The sequence below is a fragment of the Alligator mississippiensis genome, chromosome 12 (genome assembly GCF_030867095.1).
Source record: "Alligator mississippiensis isolate rAllMis1 chromosome 12, rAllMis1, whole genome shotgun sequence".
NCBI classification, from domain to species: Eukaryota; Metazoa; Chordata; order Crocodylia; family Alligatoridae; genus Alligator; species Alligator mississippiensis.
The window spans coordinates 66,274,144-66,292,684 of NC_081835.1; the positions used below are offsets into that span (position 1 = coordinate 66,274,144).

The 18,541-nt window shown below is 63.9% G+C and overlaps 1 protein-coding gene across 1 annotated transcript; it reads left to right on the plus strand.

Annotated features, from left to right (window-relative positions):
* Positions 1 to 26: 26 nt before the first annotated feature.
* Positions 27 to 17,932, plus strand: OLFML2A (olfactomedin like 2A). Its single transcript, XM_006271324.4, has 8 exons — positions 27 to 157; positions 10,118 to 10,381; positions 11,350 to 11,457; positions 11,854 to 12,039; positions 12,370 to 12,640; positions 13,399 to 13,674; positions 14,078 to 14,263; positions 15,003 to 17,932. Exons 1-8 carry the CDS (start codon positions 86 to 88, stop codon positions 15,602 to 15,604), a joined length of 1,965 nt encoding a protein of 654 aa, XP_006271386.3. The 5' UTR covers positions 27 to 85; the 3' UTR covers positions 15,605 to 17,932.
* Positions 17,933 to 18,541: the final 609 nt, after the last annotated feature.

An 18,541-nucleotide genomic window follows, 5' to 3' on the forward strand; every position in this document is an offset into this window, starting at 1 on the left:
CGGGAGGGCGGGCTAGCTCCGCCCGGCCCGACGGCTCCAGCGCGCAGAGCCGGCGGAGGCTGCAGCCGGGCGCTCGGTCGGGGCCATGGGCACCCTGCGGCTCGTGCTGCTGCAGCTGTGCACGCTGGCCGCCGCTGCGGCGCAGACCCACACCCAGGTAAGGGGTGCTGCGTCCCCCCTCCGGGCTCCGGCACCGGGGACAGCGGCAGGGGCTGTGGGTGCATGCATGTCCTTCATCAGACCCACCCAGTTGTTGGACACAAGCTTTGGGGCGCAAGCACAGGGAGTCTGGGGGCGGCGAGGACTGGCGGGATGGAGGAAAGAGCTGGCGGGGGTGCACCCGTTGCGGCTGGGCAGTTCTGCCCCCAAGACGAGGCCTGTCTGCGGGCAGAGCAAGGGGGTTTGGCCCCTCGAGTCCCAGGAGGGCCCTCGGGAAGAAGCTGCACGCTCAGCTTTAGTTGGAGCACAAAGTCCCGGGGCGCCGGGAGCCCTGCAGGTCTGTAGCGGAGGTTCCCGGTGTTCCCAGCCTGGGAGGAACGAGCCCCTTCGCCGGAGCATGAGGTATCATCTCCCATGTAACGGGGCTGGGGGGAAAGAAGGGGGCATTGGGAGCTGCCTGCACAAGCTGTGCCAGGAGCCGAGAGCCAAGGAGATAATCCTGCTGTCAAAACACGGCGGCTGCCGGCCGTGCAGAACTGCGTGGTGGGCGCTTTGTTGCGGAGATTTGGCCCCAGCAGCATTTAATCTCCCTGACATCAGCACAAGCTTTAATTAAAGGAGGGTCGGAGTATCACACATCAGCAGATGACAGCGCTGGGGGGGCGTGAGACCAAATTCCAGACAGAGCAAACACCAGCGTCCTGGCTCGGGGGCTCACCCCCGGTTATTTGGCTAACTGGGCAGCAGCGTTGTAGTTTGTGTCTACAGAGATATCAAAACGAGCAAGGCTGCCCAGATGGGGCCAAGGTTTCCCGTGCTTTTTGGGCAAGGACTTGTCCTCAGGGGCTTTTTGCCCGGGTTCCCAGCTATAAGTTTGCAGCTGAGTGACAGTGTGCATCGGTGGCTATTTCCATCACTGAGGATGGGAAAATCTCCCTTCCTTGTGCCCTGGGCTGCTAATGCTGCCCCTTGCAACCGTCCATCAGTGGGCTCCCGGCGCTTCAGACGGCAGGTGTGTGCACGTCTTTGGCGATCCAGGGAAAGGAGAAGGCTGAGTCCAGCGTCCCAAGCCATGCATTGCTCTGTCAGTCTGCAGGACATGGCATTTTTGGCTCACTTAGTGCAAGCATCTGCACAGTGCGGAGGGTGGGAGTTACTGCAGGGGAAACTGAGGCAGAAGAGGCTTACCCAGGGCCATGTAGTCAGGTATCAAGCCCAGGTTTCCCTGCCCCTGGGCTGTGAGCCCTGGGACGCACACAGCTAAAAGGCTGCGTGTGTTTGGACTTGGAATTCCCCTCGGTGCTCCAGCTGCTTGTTGGAGAGCACCCAGCGCTCGGCCCTCCACTTACCAGCCCTATTATTAGACTCCCTTTACATCAAAATAGAACGGCCTGCGTCCTGGGACACGTCCTTTGTGGGAGCGCTCGCTCGGGGGAGCAGGGAGGAGATGGGAAAGGTCGGCGTGGGAAGAACGGAGCCTCTCCCGTGCGCCCGACCCCCAGGCTTTCCCACTGCCTTTCACTTCGGAGGTGCCGGTCTCAGGGCGGTGCAGTGCCAGCCCGCTGCCCGAGCCTGGGCCCTAAGCAGAGATCCAGCCAGGGGCTATTAGGAGCAGCAGACCTATTTACCAAATTGATTGCAGATGCCAGCGTTGTGGAGAAGGAGCGCAAAAGCCAAGTGCTTCCCGGCACACGAGCACTTTCACGCAGCTGACATTTGCTTCTGCTCTGAGAAGGGACTGGAATAGTGCCGCTCTCTCCGGACGAGCCGCGACCAAGGGCTTTTGCTTAAGAAGGGACAGCGACATGGGGTGGTATTTCTAGAGGAGCCTCTGGGATTTAGACACTTGCAGCCTACTGAGATTCAGTGGAAGCAAGGCACCTAATCCCCGGGGCTCCTTTGCGAGCTGCAGCCTGATTTTTTACAGGACTTTAGTTGCTTTTAATGTGAAGTTAGTGAAGTTGAAAACAGCATGCACTAGGATGTTGTTCCGATGCGTTTGGACAGGCGTCCACGATGGAGGCAGGTTAGGATTGCTTCGTGGTCTCCGCCTGGGAGCGTCTCGGGAGACGCAGCGCTCTCCTGATCGGGGCCATCGCCTTCCTGAGCCCACCCTCTCCAGCTGCCCGCCCGCGAGGGGCAGGCGCTGCAGGTGTCCGTGTTGCGCTGGTGCCTCGCTTTGTTACCTCGAGCACCGTTCGCAGACGTGCCCTGTGCAGACGGTGCATCTCTAGCTGGGATTGAAGCTTGGCTTCAGGAGAAACGTGGTTGTCCAGGCTGCTGCCCTGGACAGCCTCATCCTCCGCAGCGTAAATCAAAAAGATGGCAGGTGTTTAACCGAGGATGTTGTCCAGACCCCACTCCCAGAAACCCAGGCCTTTGCTGGCACCAGAGTCTCCGTCTCCGTCACGTTTGCTTTCCCGGTTCCAAGTCTCTGCCCTGACCGGAGCCTAGCACCGAGGTCCTGCCCTGTGCCCGGGGCAGAGAGGCCGTGAAGCAGATGCGTGGGGGCCGGCACCCCCGGGTGTCACTCAGCCTGCCCTTTTCCCACTCGGCCCCTGCCACGCGCCACGAGGATGCTGCATCTCATGTGCAGATGTGCTGGGGAGGAGGAAGAGGAGGGTGCCGTGTTTCCATTACCTAATGAAAACATCCTCAGCTGCGTCAGGCAGAGGAACGTCTGCTCCGTTTTGCCCCATTACACTGAAAATCAGCAGCTGAGAGGGGGACCTGATAAAGATGCCCCTCTCCCCAGCGCTTCTCCTGGGCTCCCAGGACACACCTAAAAACCACGCAGAGAGCTTGCTGGAGACCCCGGGGGGAAGCCCTGCACGGTGCGTTTCCCACGGGGCTGCGAGTGAGCGTGAGGCACCCGGAGCCGCGGCCCAAGTGCAAGCAACCCAGGCAGCTCAGTGAGCCACCCGACCGGCAGGTCTCGAGCCCCCGGCGCTTCTCTTCCTGCACTAGGGGTGGTTTGTGCGCGCGGTAGAGCAACAAAACCTGCCGTTCCACCCCGGCAGCCCCGTCCCTCCAGGCACGGCTTCTCCTCTCTGCCGCCTCCGGTCCAGTCTATCCTTCTTCGCCCATCGCTCTTGCCTACAACTCCCGTATTGCGCCGGGTGAGGTTCGGCAAAGAGCATCTCCACCATGCTCGGACTCACTCGACTTTCCTGTTAGCCGCAGAGTAAAGAAGGGGGATGAGCATCTTGCTCTGCATATTTGTGGCTGGCCAAAACTGACCCGGGTATTTAATGCATGCATGGGTCTTGCAAGGAGTGGGGAGCGCTGTTGTGAGCAGAAGCGGGAATGCACCAGGCCTGGGAGCAGCACCCCGACTCCCCAGGCAGCTGTTGCTGCAAAGAGCTAGGCAGACCTCACGGCACGTGCCTCTGGCCTGCAGCAGAAGGGGCTGGGGCCCTGGGCGTGAAGACGTTGCTGGCTGTCCTCGGGGAGAAGGGATCCTTTCGGGCAGCCATCCTCACGCAGCCCTGGGGCTGGGTATCATACGCTGGCGCCGGCTGAGCTCTGCAGCCATGCGCTGCCTGGGGGCCGCGTCCGAGGCTGGTTTGTCATGCCGGCGCCGTGTGCTGCAGCTGAGCGACCTTTGTGGGAGAGGGCTGATTTGTTTTAGGACTTCCTTGTTTACAGTGCGCCCGGCGCGGTTCCTGTTTAAGGAAGCCAGGGAGGAGGTGAAGCCTTGCTTGGATTTTCCTTTGCTAAGTGAAAGCAGCCTGGCCAGGGCGGCTCGGGCAGGAAAGTCCCGTCCGAATCAGCCCAGGGGGATCTTTGGTGCTGCTCCCAGCGCCCCTAACACTGGAAACCCGTGGGAACTGCAGCCCCCATTGGGCAGCGCTCTCTGGGGAAGGATGAGCAAGATTTTCCACTGCCGCCACTGGGATACTGTAAGCAAGCGCTGCTGCAATCTGCTGTGACCCTTGGGCAGCTGGCAAGGCGCCGGCTGGTGCAGCGAGACAAAGTCTGTGTGCCCTGGCTGAGCAAGCAGCTGGCTGAGACTTAGCACTAGGGGAAATGCTTCGAGGCAGGGACTGCCTCTTATTCACCCTCTCCTCGGGGTCTACAACCAGCAAGCGGTAAAATGGGAGAGGCGGGTGCAAGGCCTGAGCATCTTTGGTCCCACCAAGGGGCTGGGGCTGCCCTGCACGGGGGCGAAGGCATGCCAGAAGAGCCCAGCTGTCGAGCACAGCTGCCAGCAAACAAGCAAAGCCTGGCCCAGCTGCGAGAGCCCACAGCGCGCTGCCGCGCTCTTCTTCCGCGGGGACTGGGTGGCTTCGCACCGGAAGCTGCAGTCATTGCTCTTGGAAGGTGTTCCCTGAGGGGCTGCATCCATCCATCCTGACACGAGGTGGGGACGCGCTTCAGATGTCCCAGGGTCTTCCTGGGGGCGTAGGTGTTACGTTGCTCTGTCACACTCGGTAACCCGCAGCTCTGCGCGTCGCTGGAAACTTGAACTCCAGGCAGGAAAAGCCGCAGTGCCCCAGGGGTGCCGATCCCCGCCGAGTGCTCCAGGCTGGGTGCGACGCCTGTGCGAGCTGATACACCTCCGTCAAGCCCCAGCTCGAGGGGCTGGCCAAAATCCATGCAAGCGAGAATAAGTGGCCTCTGGGAGCGTGGAAGGGAGAGTCGGCGGCTGGTGTGGGGAAGGATGAAGCGGCCCTCGGCCGGGCGATGAGTCTCCACGGCTGTTGGTATAAGCAGTCTGCATTGCCACGGGCAGGGCAGAGGGGCCGAGCAGCGGGAAGTGCGGGAGCCTCGAGGAGCGAGATCCCATCCGCACAGCGCTGCCCCGGCGCCCTGCTGCCCCACGGCCTGCCCCCTGCTACGCCCTTGTCAGGAGGTTTATAGCTCCCGGTGTGGCCTGAGGTTTCCGTCCTGCCCAGCGAAATGCCCCCTGCTCCCCTCCACTTTCCAGGCCTTTCCATATGAAAGAGGGGAGGGTTTTCTGAAATGCAAAATGTGGGGCACGTTTTGCTGAAGACTAATGCCTGGACTGCCGTGTCTCCCTAAACGTTGCGGGGACCCTGCCCTCTCGCTCCGATCCAGCGGGCCTGGGATGGCAGGGAAAAGTGATCCTGTGGCTACAGCGGCGTGGTCGTAACGATGTCAGTGGTGACGTAGACCCGGTGAGATTGGCATGGGACGGAGGAAGGGAAAGGGTTTGCCTCTGAGTCACAGGGATAGGGCTGCTGCTGGCTTCGATCCGTCGCAGCATCGCTGAGGCTGATCTAATGAGCCCAGCCCGAGGTGGGTGGAAACCATTCCGGTGGCTGGAGGCCCACGGAGGCGTGTGTCCTGCCCTTTATGCCTGGCACCGCACCTGCTGCTGGGAGGCCCAGACATGCGGAGCACGTCCTAGCACCTGGCTCTCGCCCCCAAGGGGGCACAGACACACACAGGGAGAGAGAGCCTAGTTTCAAGTCCCTGCTCTGCCACAGGCCCCTTCAGTGTCCCTGGGCAAGTCACCTAGCCTCAGTCCCCGCTCTGGCATGTGGGGACATTGGTTCTTCCCCACCTCACAGTGGCATGGTGAGCGCAAGTCGGTGCGCTCAGATACAGCGGTCGCGTGGCTGTGTAAGCCCCCGAGATCGTGTCTAGGAGCAGGGAGGTTCACTTCGCCTCTGGTGTGGGCGGGACCCGCAGTGGGACACGGCATCCATCTCGTGTCCCCACTTGATAAAGGGTGTTCAAAAACCAAAGAGGGAACAGAAAAGAGCCACAAGAAGAGCCAAGAGCTGGAGAAAATGTCCAGTGGGGAGAGTCCCAAAGAGCTCAACCTACTGAGCTTAGCAGGAAGGAGCCCAGGAGGTGTCCTGGTTACCTGGAGGGATTTCCTTCCCGCGGGCCGCGTCTACACGAGACGCTGGCTGTGCAGGGGTTACTGCGCAGTCACTTGGTACTTGCACACCCAAGTACTAAATCACTGTGCAGTAACCGGCGGTGCGCAGTAGCATCCCCGCACGGCTTCCGGGTGATGCTGAGTGCGCAGTAGCTCGCTGCTCCTGTGCCGCAGCGTCACGTCGTGATTCGGGCTCCGCAATGCTGCTGTGCAGTAGTAACAAGCAGCTGCGCGGTAGTAACGGGCTACTGCGCAGTAAGTGTCTCGTGTAGACGCGGGCAGGGAGACAGTGCCCGACCCTAATGGGCTCCTTGCTCTTGCTGCAGAGGGAGCAGTGCAGGAAGAGCCAGCGGCGGGCGGCTGAAGCCAGTGCCTGGAAGTGAGAAAGCAAGCACAGATTGCTGGTGGGCACTTTGCCACTGTTTGCTCCTCAGGGTACTATTGAAGTCTCCGGTTTCTCCATGAGATTTCCACGCAGAAGCATTTCCCTCTTGCCCTGCTTGGCTCCCAGCTTGCTGGGGAGTGCCCATGCTACAGCCTGGATATGGGACATTGGCATATTCATTGCAGCTGTCGGGTCTCTGCAGCCAAGCCCTGTTCAGCCTCTTCTCATGAATCTTCTGGGACTTGCAGGCTCAGACTTGCACCTACCCCTACGCACCTACCCTGCCACATCTCCCCATTCACAAGCACAGCCCGTAACGCTCACACCGCGCAGGTGCAAATGCGTGCCAAACCCTGCGTGCACGGACAGACACAGCTGCTCGCTCCGGCACCAACATTAATCTTGCCACCCGTGTGCCTGTGCACATACTTGTCTGCACGCACACACAACTGACAGTCCACATCTCCGACGTCTACCCCAAACATCGCTGTGAAAGCTGCTGAGCCATCCCAGTCCCCGGTGTGCCAGGGGCACGAGAGCCCAAACAGCTGCTGGGGAGACGGGTGTGCTCCTGGCTGGAAGCTGTTGGCCTTTGCACGCTGCAGACGGAGATAACAGAGGGCTGCGCTCCTCTCTGCACCGCGCAGTGCACAATGCAGGGGCTGTTGCTGTAGCACCAGGCCGGAAAGCTTGATGCTGCAAGATTAGGCTCAGGCCGGTCTGGACTGTGCTGCACCCAGAGTCCTTCTCCCCTCCACGGAGGAGACCTGACACGCCTGGGCAGACCTCAGCAGGAAGCGGCCGTCCATTGCAATACCTTGTGGGGCTTCATCCATTCCCTGCCCCAAAGAGAAAGCCTCTGTCTGCGGTGGGTGCGCGTGAGCGGCAGGGTAGTTGGAAGGGGCAGCCAGCGCTCGGTGGCATGAGGGCAGGCGGGCAGACCGCAGGGCGGCAGCAGGATGATGGGGACATTCCTGCTAGAGCCTGGGGCAGGCGGCCAGCACCGGAGCCGCTGACACTCAGGGGCACGTGGGTCCAGGCTTGTGTTCAACCCGGGATCCACTTGGGAACCAGCCCTGACACTTGGCTCTAGGTTGGATTTTCACCAGAGTTTGATCCCATCTGTCATCTCCCTCAATGATCCCAGTGCCAGCGCGCTCACTCTTGCAGATATTCAGCTGGAGGCTGCAGCTCCCCTCTCTAGACATTCCCCTTAGGGCAGCCCAGATGCTGCCAGCCTCGGCTGCAACCCCCAGGCAAGTCAGGCACCAGGGAAAGGCTTGGGCTTCCCTGGGACCTGGGGTAAGAGGCAACCCCCTGCTCGTGCTACTGCAGATACCAGCAGCAAAGCTCCTGCAGAAAACAGTCTGAGCACCATAATGGGACAAGCCCCAGGTCTGGGCTGTGAGTGGGAGCGCAGGGGCCAGGACACACACGGCAAGTCACTGGTGATGCAGAGGCGGTGGCTCTGGCATGTCTTCGGAGGCCAATGTGCAATGCTCACAAGGGCCGAGCCCTGCCCGTTTACAGTGGATCTCCCGCCGGCTGCCGCGTGCCTTTGCTAAGGCCGCTAACATGAGTCAGGGGCCGGCCGCATACATAACTTGGGAAGAATGCAGAGATTTCTGCAGCGCGAGGTGTGGCGAGCGGCTCGGGGGAACTCCCTCTGGTCCTCCATGCCCTGAGCCACAGCAGCAGCCTTGGCAGCCCTGACCCCTCGCTCCAAGGGGAGCTCCGTGCCACAGCCCCACAGCAGTCACTCCGGCAGGGGTGTGCACACACACACGTGTGCACCCGCATGACACGCACATGCCTGCTCCCTGCTCTTCCATGACTCACCCTAGGCAATACTTGCTATAGAGAAAGCTTGAAATCCCTTGGCCCAGCAGCTGGGCGGTGGGGAGCGGGCAGGCTCCGGTGCCCAGCAGCACCTGCCAGAGACCGCAAGCCAAGCAGACCTGGAGGAGAAGTGGCTGGGGGTGAGCATGGGGCACCAACAAGCAGATGCTGCCTTTCCTGGCCAGGGCTTAGGGACAGCTCCAGCGTGGAGGATTGAGCCCAAACCCCGGCGACGTCCCTTCCCCTGTGCGCGTGCACACATCGCTCCCAGTCGCCGGAGGCAGAGAGGGGCTGACAGCAGAGCGTTGCAGGGTGGGCCTGTGGCATCTCCCTTGCCCACGCAAATGGCAGAGGGGTGAGGAATGTGGAGGACACACGGTTTAATGCTAATAATGACCGGCCGGGCATTTTCTAAAGCAAGTGACAGAGCACGCTGCAGGAGGAGAGGCCGTACCTCCCCCCGCCAGGGCCTGGGGAAATGATTTCACGCGATGTTGCTAGAGCACTTCTTCCCCCGAGGCTTCGCAGCCTGTTCAGAGGCGCACGCTGGAGCGATGTTGCTCCCCACCGAAATGCAGCCACCCCTGCCCGTCGATGCCCGCTACGGGGCAGCTTGGGACAGGCAGTGGTGAGGAACAGCGTTCCCTCTTGAAAGGGCAGGCGGAGCCGGGGAGGGAAAGTGCACCCACGTGCATTAGAAATCTGGCCCCAAAGCACCATCACCTCTGTCACGAGCACAATCTGTCAGGATCGTGGCTGGAAATGAAACAATCCTTGAATTTCTGCCTTGAGAGAGAGACTGGAATCGTGGCCGGAGTAATCCTTGACTCTCTGTTATGTGGCATTGCTCGTGAGCAAACAGGTGCGGCGTCCCACCCCAGAGGTGGCCGCATTGTCGTGGCAGACAACAAGCTTCCTGTGCATGGTTGTGTTGGTTTAAGTTAAAGGGCTTTCAGTAGCGAGAGCCCTGGAGGAGAGGAGGGCTGGCGTTGCTCTGCCGGGGAGCCGTGGCACTTCCTAGCTGGGTCGTGCCTGGAACTTCCCGCGGGCAGAAATGGGGTGGGTTTAGGTGAAGCACCGGGCACAGGGCGGGGGGGGAGCTGCGTGGTTTTAATCGCTGCGCCCCAAAGACTGGGACATGGGGACAGTGGGAATTTCCTGCCGGGCGAGAGGGGATGCACCGTGCTCCTCGCTCACCGGAGATCGAAGGCTTCGCTGCAGAGCGGTGAGTCTGCGACAGCTGCACACATCCCATGATTGCGCTGACACTTTCCGCTGCGATGCGTGACAGCTGCTGCCACGGAGTAGAGAAGTGGACATGGCCTCAGGCTCGGCCCAGCCCAGCCCAGGCACTTCAGGGCCTCAAGTGCAGTCCAGGGCCACCCACAGCCTCTGCTTGCAGGGCGAGAGCACAACCGGCCCTCCCGGCGGGGGCACGCGGGCAGGTCTCTCCACCCCGGGATGCACAAGCAGACTCAAGCTTGCACGCGAAGGCCTGTGCACTGGAGCCGCTTGCCCGGCGTGACCGGGTCCGAGTCCTGCCCTTTCTGCTGCCCATCTCACAGGGGACTTTTCCCACGAGGCAGCTTGCCCCTTTCTGTTGCCCTGAGGTCCTGTGTTGCAGACAACTCAGGGCAGGGCTTTGAGTCCCCGTTCCTTCCTCTTGCCTCCCCTGCAGAGCTTGCTGCTGTAGCCCAGGGGTTTGTGTGCCCCGGTGTAAGAAATGCAGGCAGAGAGGTTGTCCAGAACAGGCAGAAGTGGGCCGGCCGGGCTGTGCGCGGCGCGGCCCAGAGAATCAGCTCTTCGGAGACGGCTCGGGGTTGCGGGGGCTTTGGGGTCAACTAACTCCCCCCTGAGTGCGGGTGCTGTTGCCCGCCCAGGTGTTTGGCGACACCGACCAGGTGCGGATGACGTCGGAGGGCTCCGACTGCCGGTGCAAGTGCATCCTGCGGCCTCTCAGCAAGGACGCCTGCAGCCGCATCAAGGCCGGCAGCATGCGGGTCGAGGACTTCTACACGGTGGAGACGGTGAGCTCGGGCGCCGACTGCCGCTGCTCCTGCACCGCGCCCCCCTCCTCCCTCAACCCCTGCGAGAACGAGTGGAAGATGGAGAAGCTGAAGAAGCAGGCGCCCGAGCTCTTCAAGGTACCCGGGGCTGGAGCGGGTGGGACGGGGCCTCGGGGTCTTTGCCTGGCCGCGCAGCACGGTTCATACCCACTTGGCTCCGCAGGCCCACGCCACCCCCAGCCAGGCCAGTCAGCCGGCTCCAGACATGGGTCCGGTGCGGCAGGTGGGGACGGGGCTGCTCCTAGATGAGGCAAAAGCCGGGGCGTTGCGCAGGACGAGCCTGGCTGCCCTGCCCTGCCCTGCCCTGCCCTGCCCTGCCCTGGATGGGGACCTCTGCAGCCGCTGCACAAAGGGCCCTTCACTGGGTCCTGCGCCGCGCCACGCCGCGCCGTGCCATGCAAGCCCACCCGCAGCCGGGGGTCCCTGGATCGGCGTGGTCTGGGGCGTGGGAGGCCGGGAGAGCCCGGGCCCGGCCGTGACTCTGCTCCGCCGGCGTCTGCAGCGCCCAGACGGCAGGTTCCCGCGCCGCCCCGAGCTCCCCGACAAGAGCAGATCTGTGCTGAGGCCGTGGGCCCCCCCACCCTGCCCCCAGCCCCGGGGCAATGCCTGCCAGGCCTCGTGCGTGTGACAGAGAGCAGCTTCTGCCGGCTAAATGTCACCCGCCAACAATAGGCCGTGTGTGCCTGGCTCACTCTTTCCGCACAGCTGTGCCGCCCTCGATGGCCGCGCATCCAAAGGGCTGACCGGACCGCGGGGGCTGGGGCAGGGGGCCCGAGGGGAGACAGCTGGCCTTGGCCCCATGCGGCGGAGCACGGGGGCACCGTTCACCTGGACAGACCTGGTGCCCGGGCAGAGGTGCTCCAGCCCGGCGGCTCAGGCTGCTGCCCGCGCAGTGCTTGCACTCCTGGTGCAACCCTGTTGCATCGGACCCGCGGGGACTGGACTCAAGCCGCCCCATGGCAGGAGCTCCCGTTCCTCCAGGGCCCCGCGTGCCGCGTGGCTGCCCCGTCCCTCGGGACTGAGCCCCAGCACTTTCCCTTTCCCAGCTGCAGTCCATGGTCGACCTGCTGGAGGGAACGCTGTACAGCATGGACTTGATGAAGGTGCACTCCTACATCAACAAGGTGGTGTCCCAGATGAACACGCTGGAGGAGGTAAGAGCGGGCGCGAGACCCACCGCCCCTGCGCTGCCCAGTGACCGGGTGCAGATGCTGAGATCGGCTTGGCACAAGGCAGGGCAAGAGGCTGGGAACATCCTTCCTCGGCTCCCTCAAGCCAGTGACTGAGCGTCCCTCGAGCCCTTGGGGGAGATAGCTCATTCCTGACCCCTCTGAGCCAGGGGCAGTGCGTCCATCCACGCAGGACACCTGAGTCTGCTATGAACTGTCCCCAGTGCATGGGGTCAGCAGGCCTGGTGGACATGGGGGCGGCACAAGGACAGGCCTCGCAGCCCCATCAGCTCCAGCCCCTGCACAGCTTCCTGCCCTCAGCAACAGAGCCGAGGGCAGGTGGAGATGCCGCCTGACGCCCCGTCCCCTGTCCCCGCACAGAGCATCAAGACCAACCTGAGCAGGGAGAGCGACTTCATGAAGGAGAGCGTCCTGCACCTGACGGACCAGATGAAGCGCTACGAGAACTACTCCGACATCATGGTCAGCATCAAGAAGGAGATCTCCAACCTGGGCTACCAGCTGCTGCAGAAGGACGCCGCGGCCATCCCCGACAGCAAGGCCCAGGTAAGGCCGTCACAGCCCCTCCTGCACAGCGCCGCCACGTCCCCTGCCAGGGTCTCCGAGGAGGGCACCGTGCTGGCTGCCCACGGCGGGAGCGGCTCTGTTCCTGCCGAGGGATTCACTGCCCTCGGCCCGTCGTGACCTCCAGGCCTGGACACTGGCCGAGCCCGACGTACAGTGGGTTTGCTGGGAGCTGGCAGCTCCGGTGTGTCCGCTCTTGGTGCCCAGGGCGCTGCCAGCACGTCAGGGGCCCTGTGCCCTGCCGTGTCTCCCCTTGCGTCCCTTGCGGCCCGTGCACTGCAGGCTGCCCCTGAGCCCGGCTCTGTCTCCCAGGACACGGCTGGGGGAAAGGGCAAGGAAGCGAGCAAATACCCCAGCAGCCGCAAGAGCCTGGGGGACAAGGCGGCCATGCGGGTCGCCAAGGAGAAGCCGCCGAAGCCGGAGAAGCCCAAGAAGGAGGGTGTGAAGGCCAGGGCGGGAGTGCTGCAGCCCACGCCCAAGCCCAAGCCCAAGCCCGCCAGCCACCAGCAGACAGTGATCCGGGGCATCACCTACTACAAGGCCAGCAGGCGGGAGGAAGCCGAGGGGCTGGTCAGCAGCCGTGGTGAGTACCCGGCCGTGCAGGGCAGCTCTGGGTTGGGGGGGGCACCTCGCTGCCCCTAGACTCAGCCTCTTCGCAGCGAGCTCGTGGGCACTGCGGGGTTTTGCATGCTCAGCCAGGCCCCTTTCCCCACCTGAGCTCACAGCAGGATGGGCAGAGCCGTGCTCAGCTGGGCTGGCCCGGGTCTTGCGTCCCCCGTGCTGGGACCCCCTCCTGCCGGGCTGCCTCCCCCGGGCCAGGCTGGGAGGAGCAGGGCTGAGCCGGGGCTGCCCCACGTTGCCAGCAGGAAACAGGAGACTTCCTGCAGGGTGTTGCGCCGGCGTCCTTGGCCCCGTGCGCGGCTGCTTGGCGCTCCTCCCCTGAGCGGTCCGGCAGCCGTCCGGGTCGTTCTGCGAGCGCGGCCCGGTGCCAGCGGACGGCCCCGGGGGGCAGGGGCTCCTACACAGCTGGTCCCTCTGCACAGGGACAGGCGGCTGAGCGGTGCCGGCAGGGGCTGCCACAGCAGAGCTCTGTGTGTGTGCATCTCCCGGGACCGGTGCAAATCGGAGGGGACCGCACACGGCTCGGGTGGGTTTTGCAGCAGAGCTGCTGGGTCCTTTGTGCCAGTTTGATCCCTGGAGGATTCGGTGGGTCCGGGCGCATCCCCCCCAGCACCCCGCGCCCAGCGCTGCTCCTCCTCCTGGCTGCCCCGGGACAGGGCGCTGTGATGTCTCCTGGGGGGGCCTGCGGCAGAGCAGTAAGGAAGGGGCTTCTTTCCTCAGAAACCCCGTTGAAGGGGGCTCCTTGGCTGGACCGGCTGGAGGAGAGGAGCCCGGAGACCCACGCCGCGGAGGAGGCCCAGTCCAGAGTCAGCGAGCGGGCAGAGACCACGGCCACAACCACGGCCCCCACCGCCTCCACCACCTCCACCACCCCCACCACGGTGCCCAGTACCGTGCATCCCTCCAGCTCCACCCCCCGGGCCTCGTCGGTCATCGTCTTCTCCATGGGGGGCGACAGGCCCGAGGGCACCGAGGGGCCGGAGGCGCCTAACCGAGGTGGGCAGGGGGCACCTCACCCCTTGGCGAGCGCGGGTGTGCAGAGCAGACCTGACCCAGGGCTGGAGCAGGCAGCCCCCTCACTGCAGGGCATCTGCTCCAGCCCCCCAGCTGGCATGGAGCACCCCGGAGTGGGCAGCGCACCAATGCTGCAGCCCCCTCCCCTGGGGCAGGCCAGAGGTTTCTGGGCATGGAGGGAGGCTTTACCTTGGGAGAAGCAGAGGACGGGGTGGCAGGGGCTGCAGAAGCCAGGAGGGAGCAGTGTCCATGCTTAGGGAGCGGGGCAGAGGGGGCTTTTCGATCGGTGAAAGGCAGGGGAGTGGGAGTGCAGATGGGAGCCCTGGGGCAGTGGCTGGGCGGGCACGCGGGGATGGGCCGTTAACGCCTCCCATGGGCTCCTCAGTGAAGGAGGCAGACTGCGAGGGCACCATCGAGTCGGTGGAGCCGCCCGTCAAGCACCACAGCTACGGGCGCAACGAGGGGGCCTGGATGAAGGACCCCGCGGCCAAGGATGACCGGATCTACGTCACCAACTACTACTACGGCAACAACCTGGTGGAGTTTCGGAGCCTGGACAACTTCAAGCAGGGTGAGGGGCTCTGGGGATGTGCCGGAGGGGGAATGGGAGGAGGCTGCCCTTGGTGCCATGGGGCTGCGTGCTGCATGCACAAGGCACGAGCCAGTCCCTGACCCAGGAGATCACACACTCAATGGACAGGGCAGGGGCAGGGGCAGGGGCAGGGGCGGGAGAGAAACCGAGGCAGAGGGAGAGGCAGCGACTTGCCTGGGGTCACACAGCGGGTCAGCGCAGAGCTGGGAATTGAGCTAAGTCCAGTGTCCCCGTTTCTGGACCCGCTTCCCCCCACGCACCCGCCGGGGGCTAGCTCCAGCTCGTGACGGCGTGAGCAGCATAGCAGTGACAGAGCACGGGCCGTTCTCTCACGGACCCTGGCACACGTGACGCTGGACACAGCTGTCCCAAGCATGCACAGAAGGGCTGGTCACAAGAGGAGTCCTCTAGACCGCTCCGGGCCGTCGGCCAGGCTCGCGTGTAGGGGCCGGCAGCGAGCGGGGGCATGCGAGCCGGCTCGGAGCCAGGCATTCCTGCGCTGACATTTTGCAGGCAGCCAGAGGCCCGTCAGGTCTCAGGGTTAGAGGCACCCACACAGTTTGCCCTGGGAGCCCAGGTGTCCGGGGGAGGGCAGGAGCAGGGCAAAGCCTCGGGTGTGCGCAAAGGCAGGCGAGGCAGCTGGGTGCAGGACGTGGGAGATACAGGGACCCCCAGCACCCAGCCCTGGGGCATTAATGGGCTCCCCGTTTCCTGCCAGGCCGCTGGAGCAACCTGTACAAGCTGCCGTACAACTGGATCGGGACGGGGCACGTGGTTTACCGGGGAGCCTTTTACTACAACCGTGCCTTCACCAAGAACATCATCAAGTACGACCTGAAGCAGCGCTTCGTGGCGGCCTGGGCGCTGCTGCACGACGTGGTGTACGAGGACACCACGCCTTGGAAGTGGAGGGGGCACTCGGACATCGACTTCGCCGTGGACGAGAGCGGCCTGTGGGTCATCTACCCCTCCGCGGACTACGACTACTCCCAGCAGGAGGTGATCGTCCTGAGCAAGCTCGACCCCGGGGACCTGTCGGTGAGGAGGGAGACCACCTGGAAGACAGGCCTCAAGCGCAACGCCTACGGGAACTGCTTTGTCATCTGCGGCATCCTGTACGCCGTGGACGTGTACAACCAGAGGGACGGGCAGATCTCCTACGCGTACGACACCCTCACAGACACCGAGGCCGACCCCAAGCTGCCCTTCCGCAATGAGTACTCCTACACTACGCAGATCGACTACAACCCCAAGGAGAAGGTCCTCTATGCCTGGGACAATGGCCACCAGGTGACCTACAGGCTCCACTTCGTGGTCTGAGCGCCGGCCAGCTCCCTGCGTCTCGCTGCAGGCAGGTCCGACCCCACCGAGCACTTGCAGCCGCGTGCGCGGGGATGAGGAGCCCCGGGCACCGCACGTCGCTCCTGCACTCGGGCTGCCCACCCCTGCGCCCTCCCTCCCTCCCGCCCGCCTGCTGCCACCCACAGCTCAGCCTTCGCGATGGGGCTGCCACCTGCCAGGACATGTTGCGGAGGCGCTGGCTGGATGCACCTGCGCTTTGGCCAGGACCGGTGCCTGCTGCAAGATTTCTGCCCTGCCGCTGCGGCCGATCCCACCCAGCCACACCCAGAGCCGTGCCTAAGACCGGCCCGCGCTGCTCCCCCGGGTCTGGGGGGAGGCCGGGAGGGGAGGCGTAGCTATCCGTCTGGAGCAGACGCCAGGCACGCGCTCGGCATCTCGCACACAGCGTCTCGCCCTCCCTCCCTCCCTCCCTCCGGCGCCGTGCTAAGATACCGGACGTCCAAGCTGGGGACCAGGCTGACTCCCGTTCCCACAAACGCTGCCCTCCCTCTCCTCTGTCACCCGGCAGCTTGAGCAGCCACGGCTCAGCTCTAAGTCTTTCTCACCCCGCTTCGAGCATGCTTCGGCCTGCTGGATTCGCTGCCGAGGGGCGCGTGTTGGACCAAATGGTGTTTGTCTTGTTTAGCCAAAGCCGTTTGTCTCCTGTGACCCAAAGCGACGTGACGCGGGTTGGCCTTCTGGCACCCAGGTCTCAGGACTGGGGTGGCAGCTCGGTGCCCAGGGGTTTCCAGGCTGGCCCGCGTTAGGGGAGATGTGTACGCAGGACCGGCCACCCTACGCCTGACCCGGGCTCTGTAGCTTCCCCTGTACATAGTGCCCGCGGGTGGTCCTGGGCAGGGCCGTCTCTTAGGGCTCTGGTGCCCTCCCTTGTCTGCCCCACAGCTGTGCCCATGTCCATGTTGGGAGGCATGGAGATCCCAGTGAGGGGCAATCGGTTTAGCCCAGCGGTGACCCAGGGTCCTGGATGCTCTGGGTTTCTCGCAGGGCTCAGGACCATCTCCCGTGCTGCCTCTTGCTCCGGGACGTAGGGGGATAGTGCCAGCTGCACCCACCACGCAGGGCTCAGAGCAGGTTGAGGAGCTGGACCTCCTGACTGCACAGAGCACACCTCATACCCGCTCTGCCCGGCCGCATGGGGTAGGATGTTACCAGGCCAAACTCAGTAGTGTGCAGGGGCAGCCCTGCTCTTTCCCCTCCCCTAGAAGCCCTTTTCCCAGGTCGGCGTGCCCTCCCCGTCCCAGCGAGGCACGGGGCTGGGTGCAGCAGAAGCCCTGCAGGGAACAGCTCCGCACCCCAGGCAGCCAGAGGCGTGCAAGGGCTGGAGCAGGAAGGAGAGGATCTCGGGGCTGCAGGTGTCTCAGAGCAGGTGTCTCAGAGGGCCCCGCCACGGGCACGAGTGACAGCACGCGCAGCCAGGCGAACCTCACAGATGCATCATTGGAAACCCCTGCGCGGTCCTGGGGAGCCGTCTTTCCAAGCTATCCCTTGCATTGCTGCCTCCCCCGACCCTGCAGGACCATGCACTCCCCTAAGCCAAAAAGGTGGGAAAGTAAGTCCTGGTGCTCCTCGGGCATTGGGGAGGGAGAAGCTCCCGGGCCTCCTTTTCCCAGTGCAGGGATTCCCTCCCCATGGGCCCCCAGCAGAGCCAAGCAGCTGGGGAGCAGAGAGCAGCCCCGGTCCCTGCTGTGACCCCCTTTCCTTGCCCCTCCGCAATGGACAGGGTTGTCCTGGCAGACCTCCAGCCCGGGGTGCTCCGGGTGTCCTGCCACAACCCTGTGGTCACCACCGAACGGGCACTTATACTGCTGTCCCCAGCGTCGCGGGGGGACGAGTGCCTCACCACAATGCTTGGGGAGGGCACTGCCCTGCAAGGAGACCTCGCTAACCCCTCGTGGGCAGGGGGCTCGAGGGAGAAAGGGTTTCGTGGGTGGCTTAGTGCCAGCATCAGAAGCGACCACCACCCGCTCTTTCAGGGGTGACGGATACACCCAAGATACCGTTGGTTGCTGCAGGTCATGAGTTCGTTAACTAAACACATCCAGGGCTGCAGTCCAGAAGCTGCTCAGCTGGCAACCCAGGCCTCCATACAGCCCCCACGCAGACTAATGCCAGCGGGCAAGGGCAAGGGCAAGGGCCCTCCAGCGTCGTGTGCAGGAAGCGTTGGCTTCATTCTGGGGCTCCCAGGCCCCCTGGGAAGGGGCCCGAGGCCAGGACCAGGGCCGCTTGGCTTGATTTCCAGTCTTTTTTAGAAGTGAACCATATTAAAAAATAATAGGTTGAAAACCAGAGCCTGTGTCTGTGTCATTTCCCCTGCGATGCCGGATTGCCTAGGAGCTGCGTTCCCATGCTGGGGTGTCCCTGCCCGGGCGGCCTTAATCCGCACCAGCCCCCTGCTCTCTCCCAGGGGCTGCAGAGGGAGGGTCTTGCCTCCATAACTCACTCATGCAAGGGGTCCCACGCTCCCCTCGAAGCTGCCGGGCCGCAGAGCTGCAGGCGGCGGAGGAGGAGGAGGAGGAGGCTGCAGCCCCTCTGCTCCGCTGGCCTCGGCGCAGGGCTGACTGGTCCTCATTAAGCTCCTGCTGGGTTTTGGCTTCTCATCCCTGGCACAAACATCCCTGTGAGCCCCGAGGGGATGGCCGGCGGCCGCTCAGACACCCTCCCCGGGGCTCCAAGCTGCTGGCTGCCCCCCCCGTTGCAAACCCCGGCCCGTGTACCAGCAAGCGTCGCATGAGCTCACGCCTGGACGCGTGCAGACAATGCTCTCACGCCAAGCCAAGGGCAACGCGCTGCCTCTGGGACGTGCCCGGTGGGAGGTGACATCCGCGGAGTGAGTTCCTTCATCGTGCGAGGGGCCCGCCGCATGCAGGGCTGCGTTCAGGCCCCCCCGCATGCTGC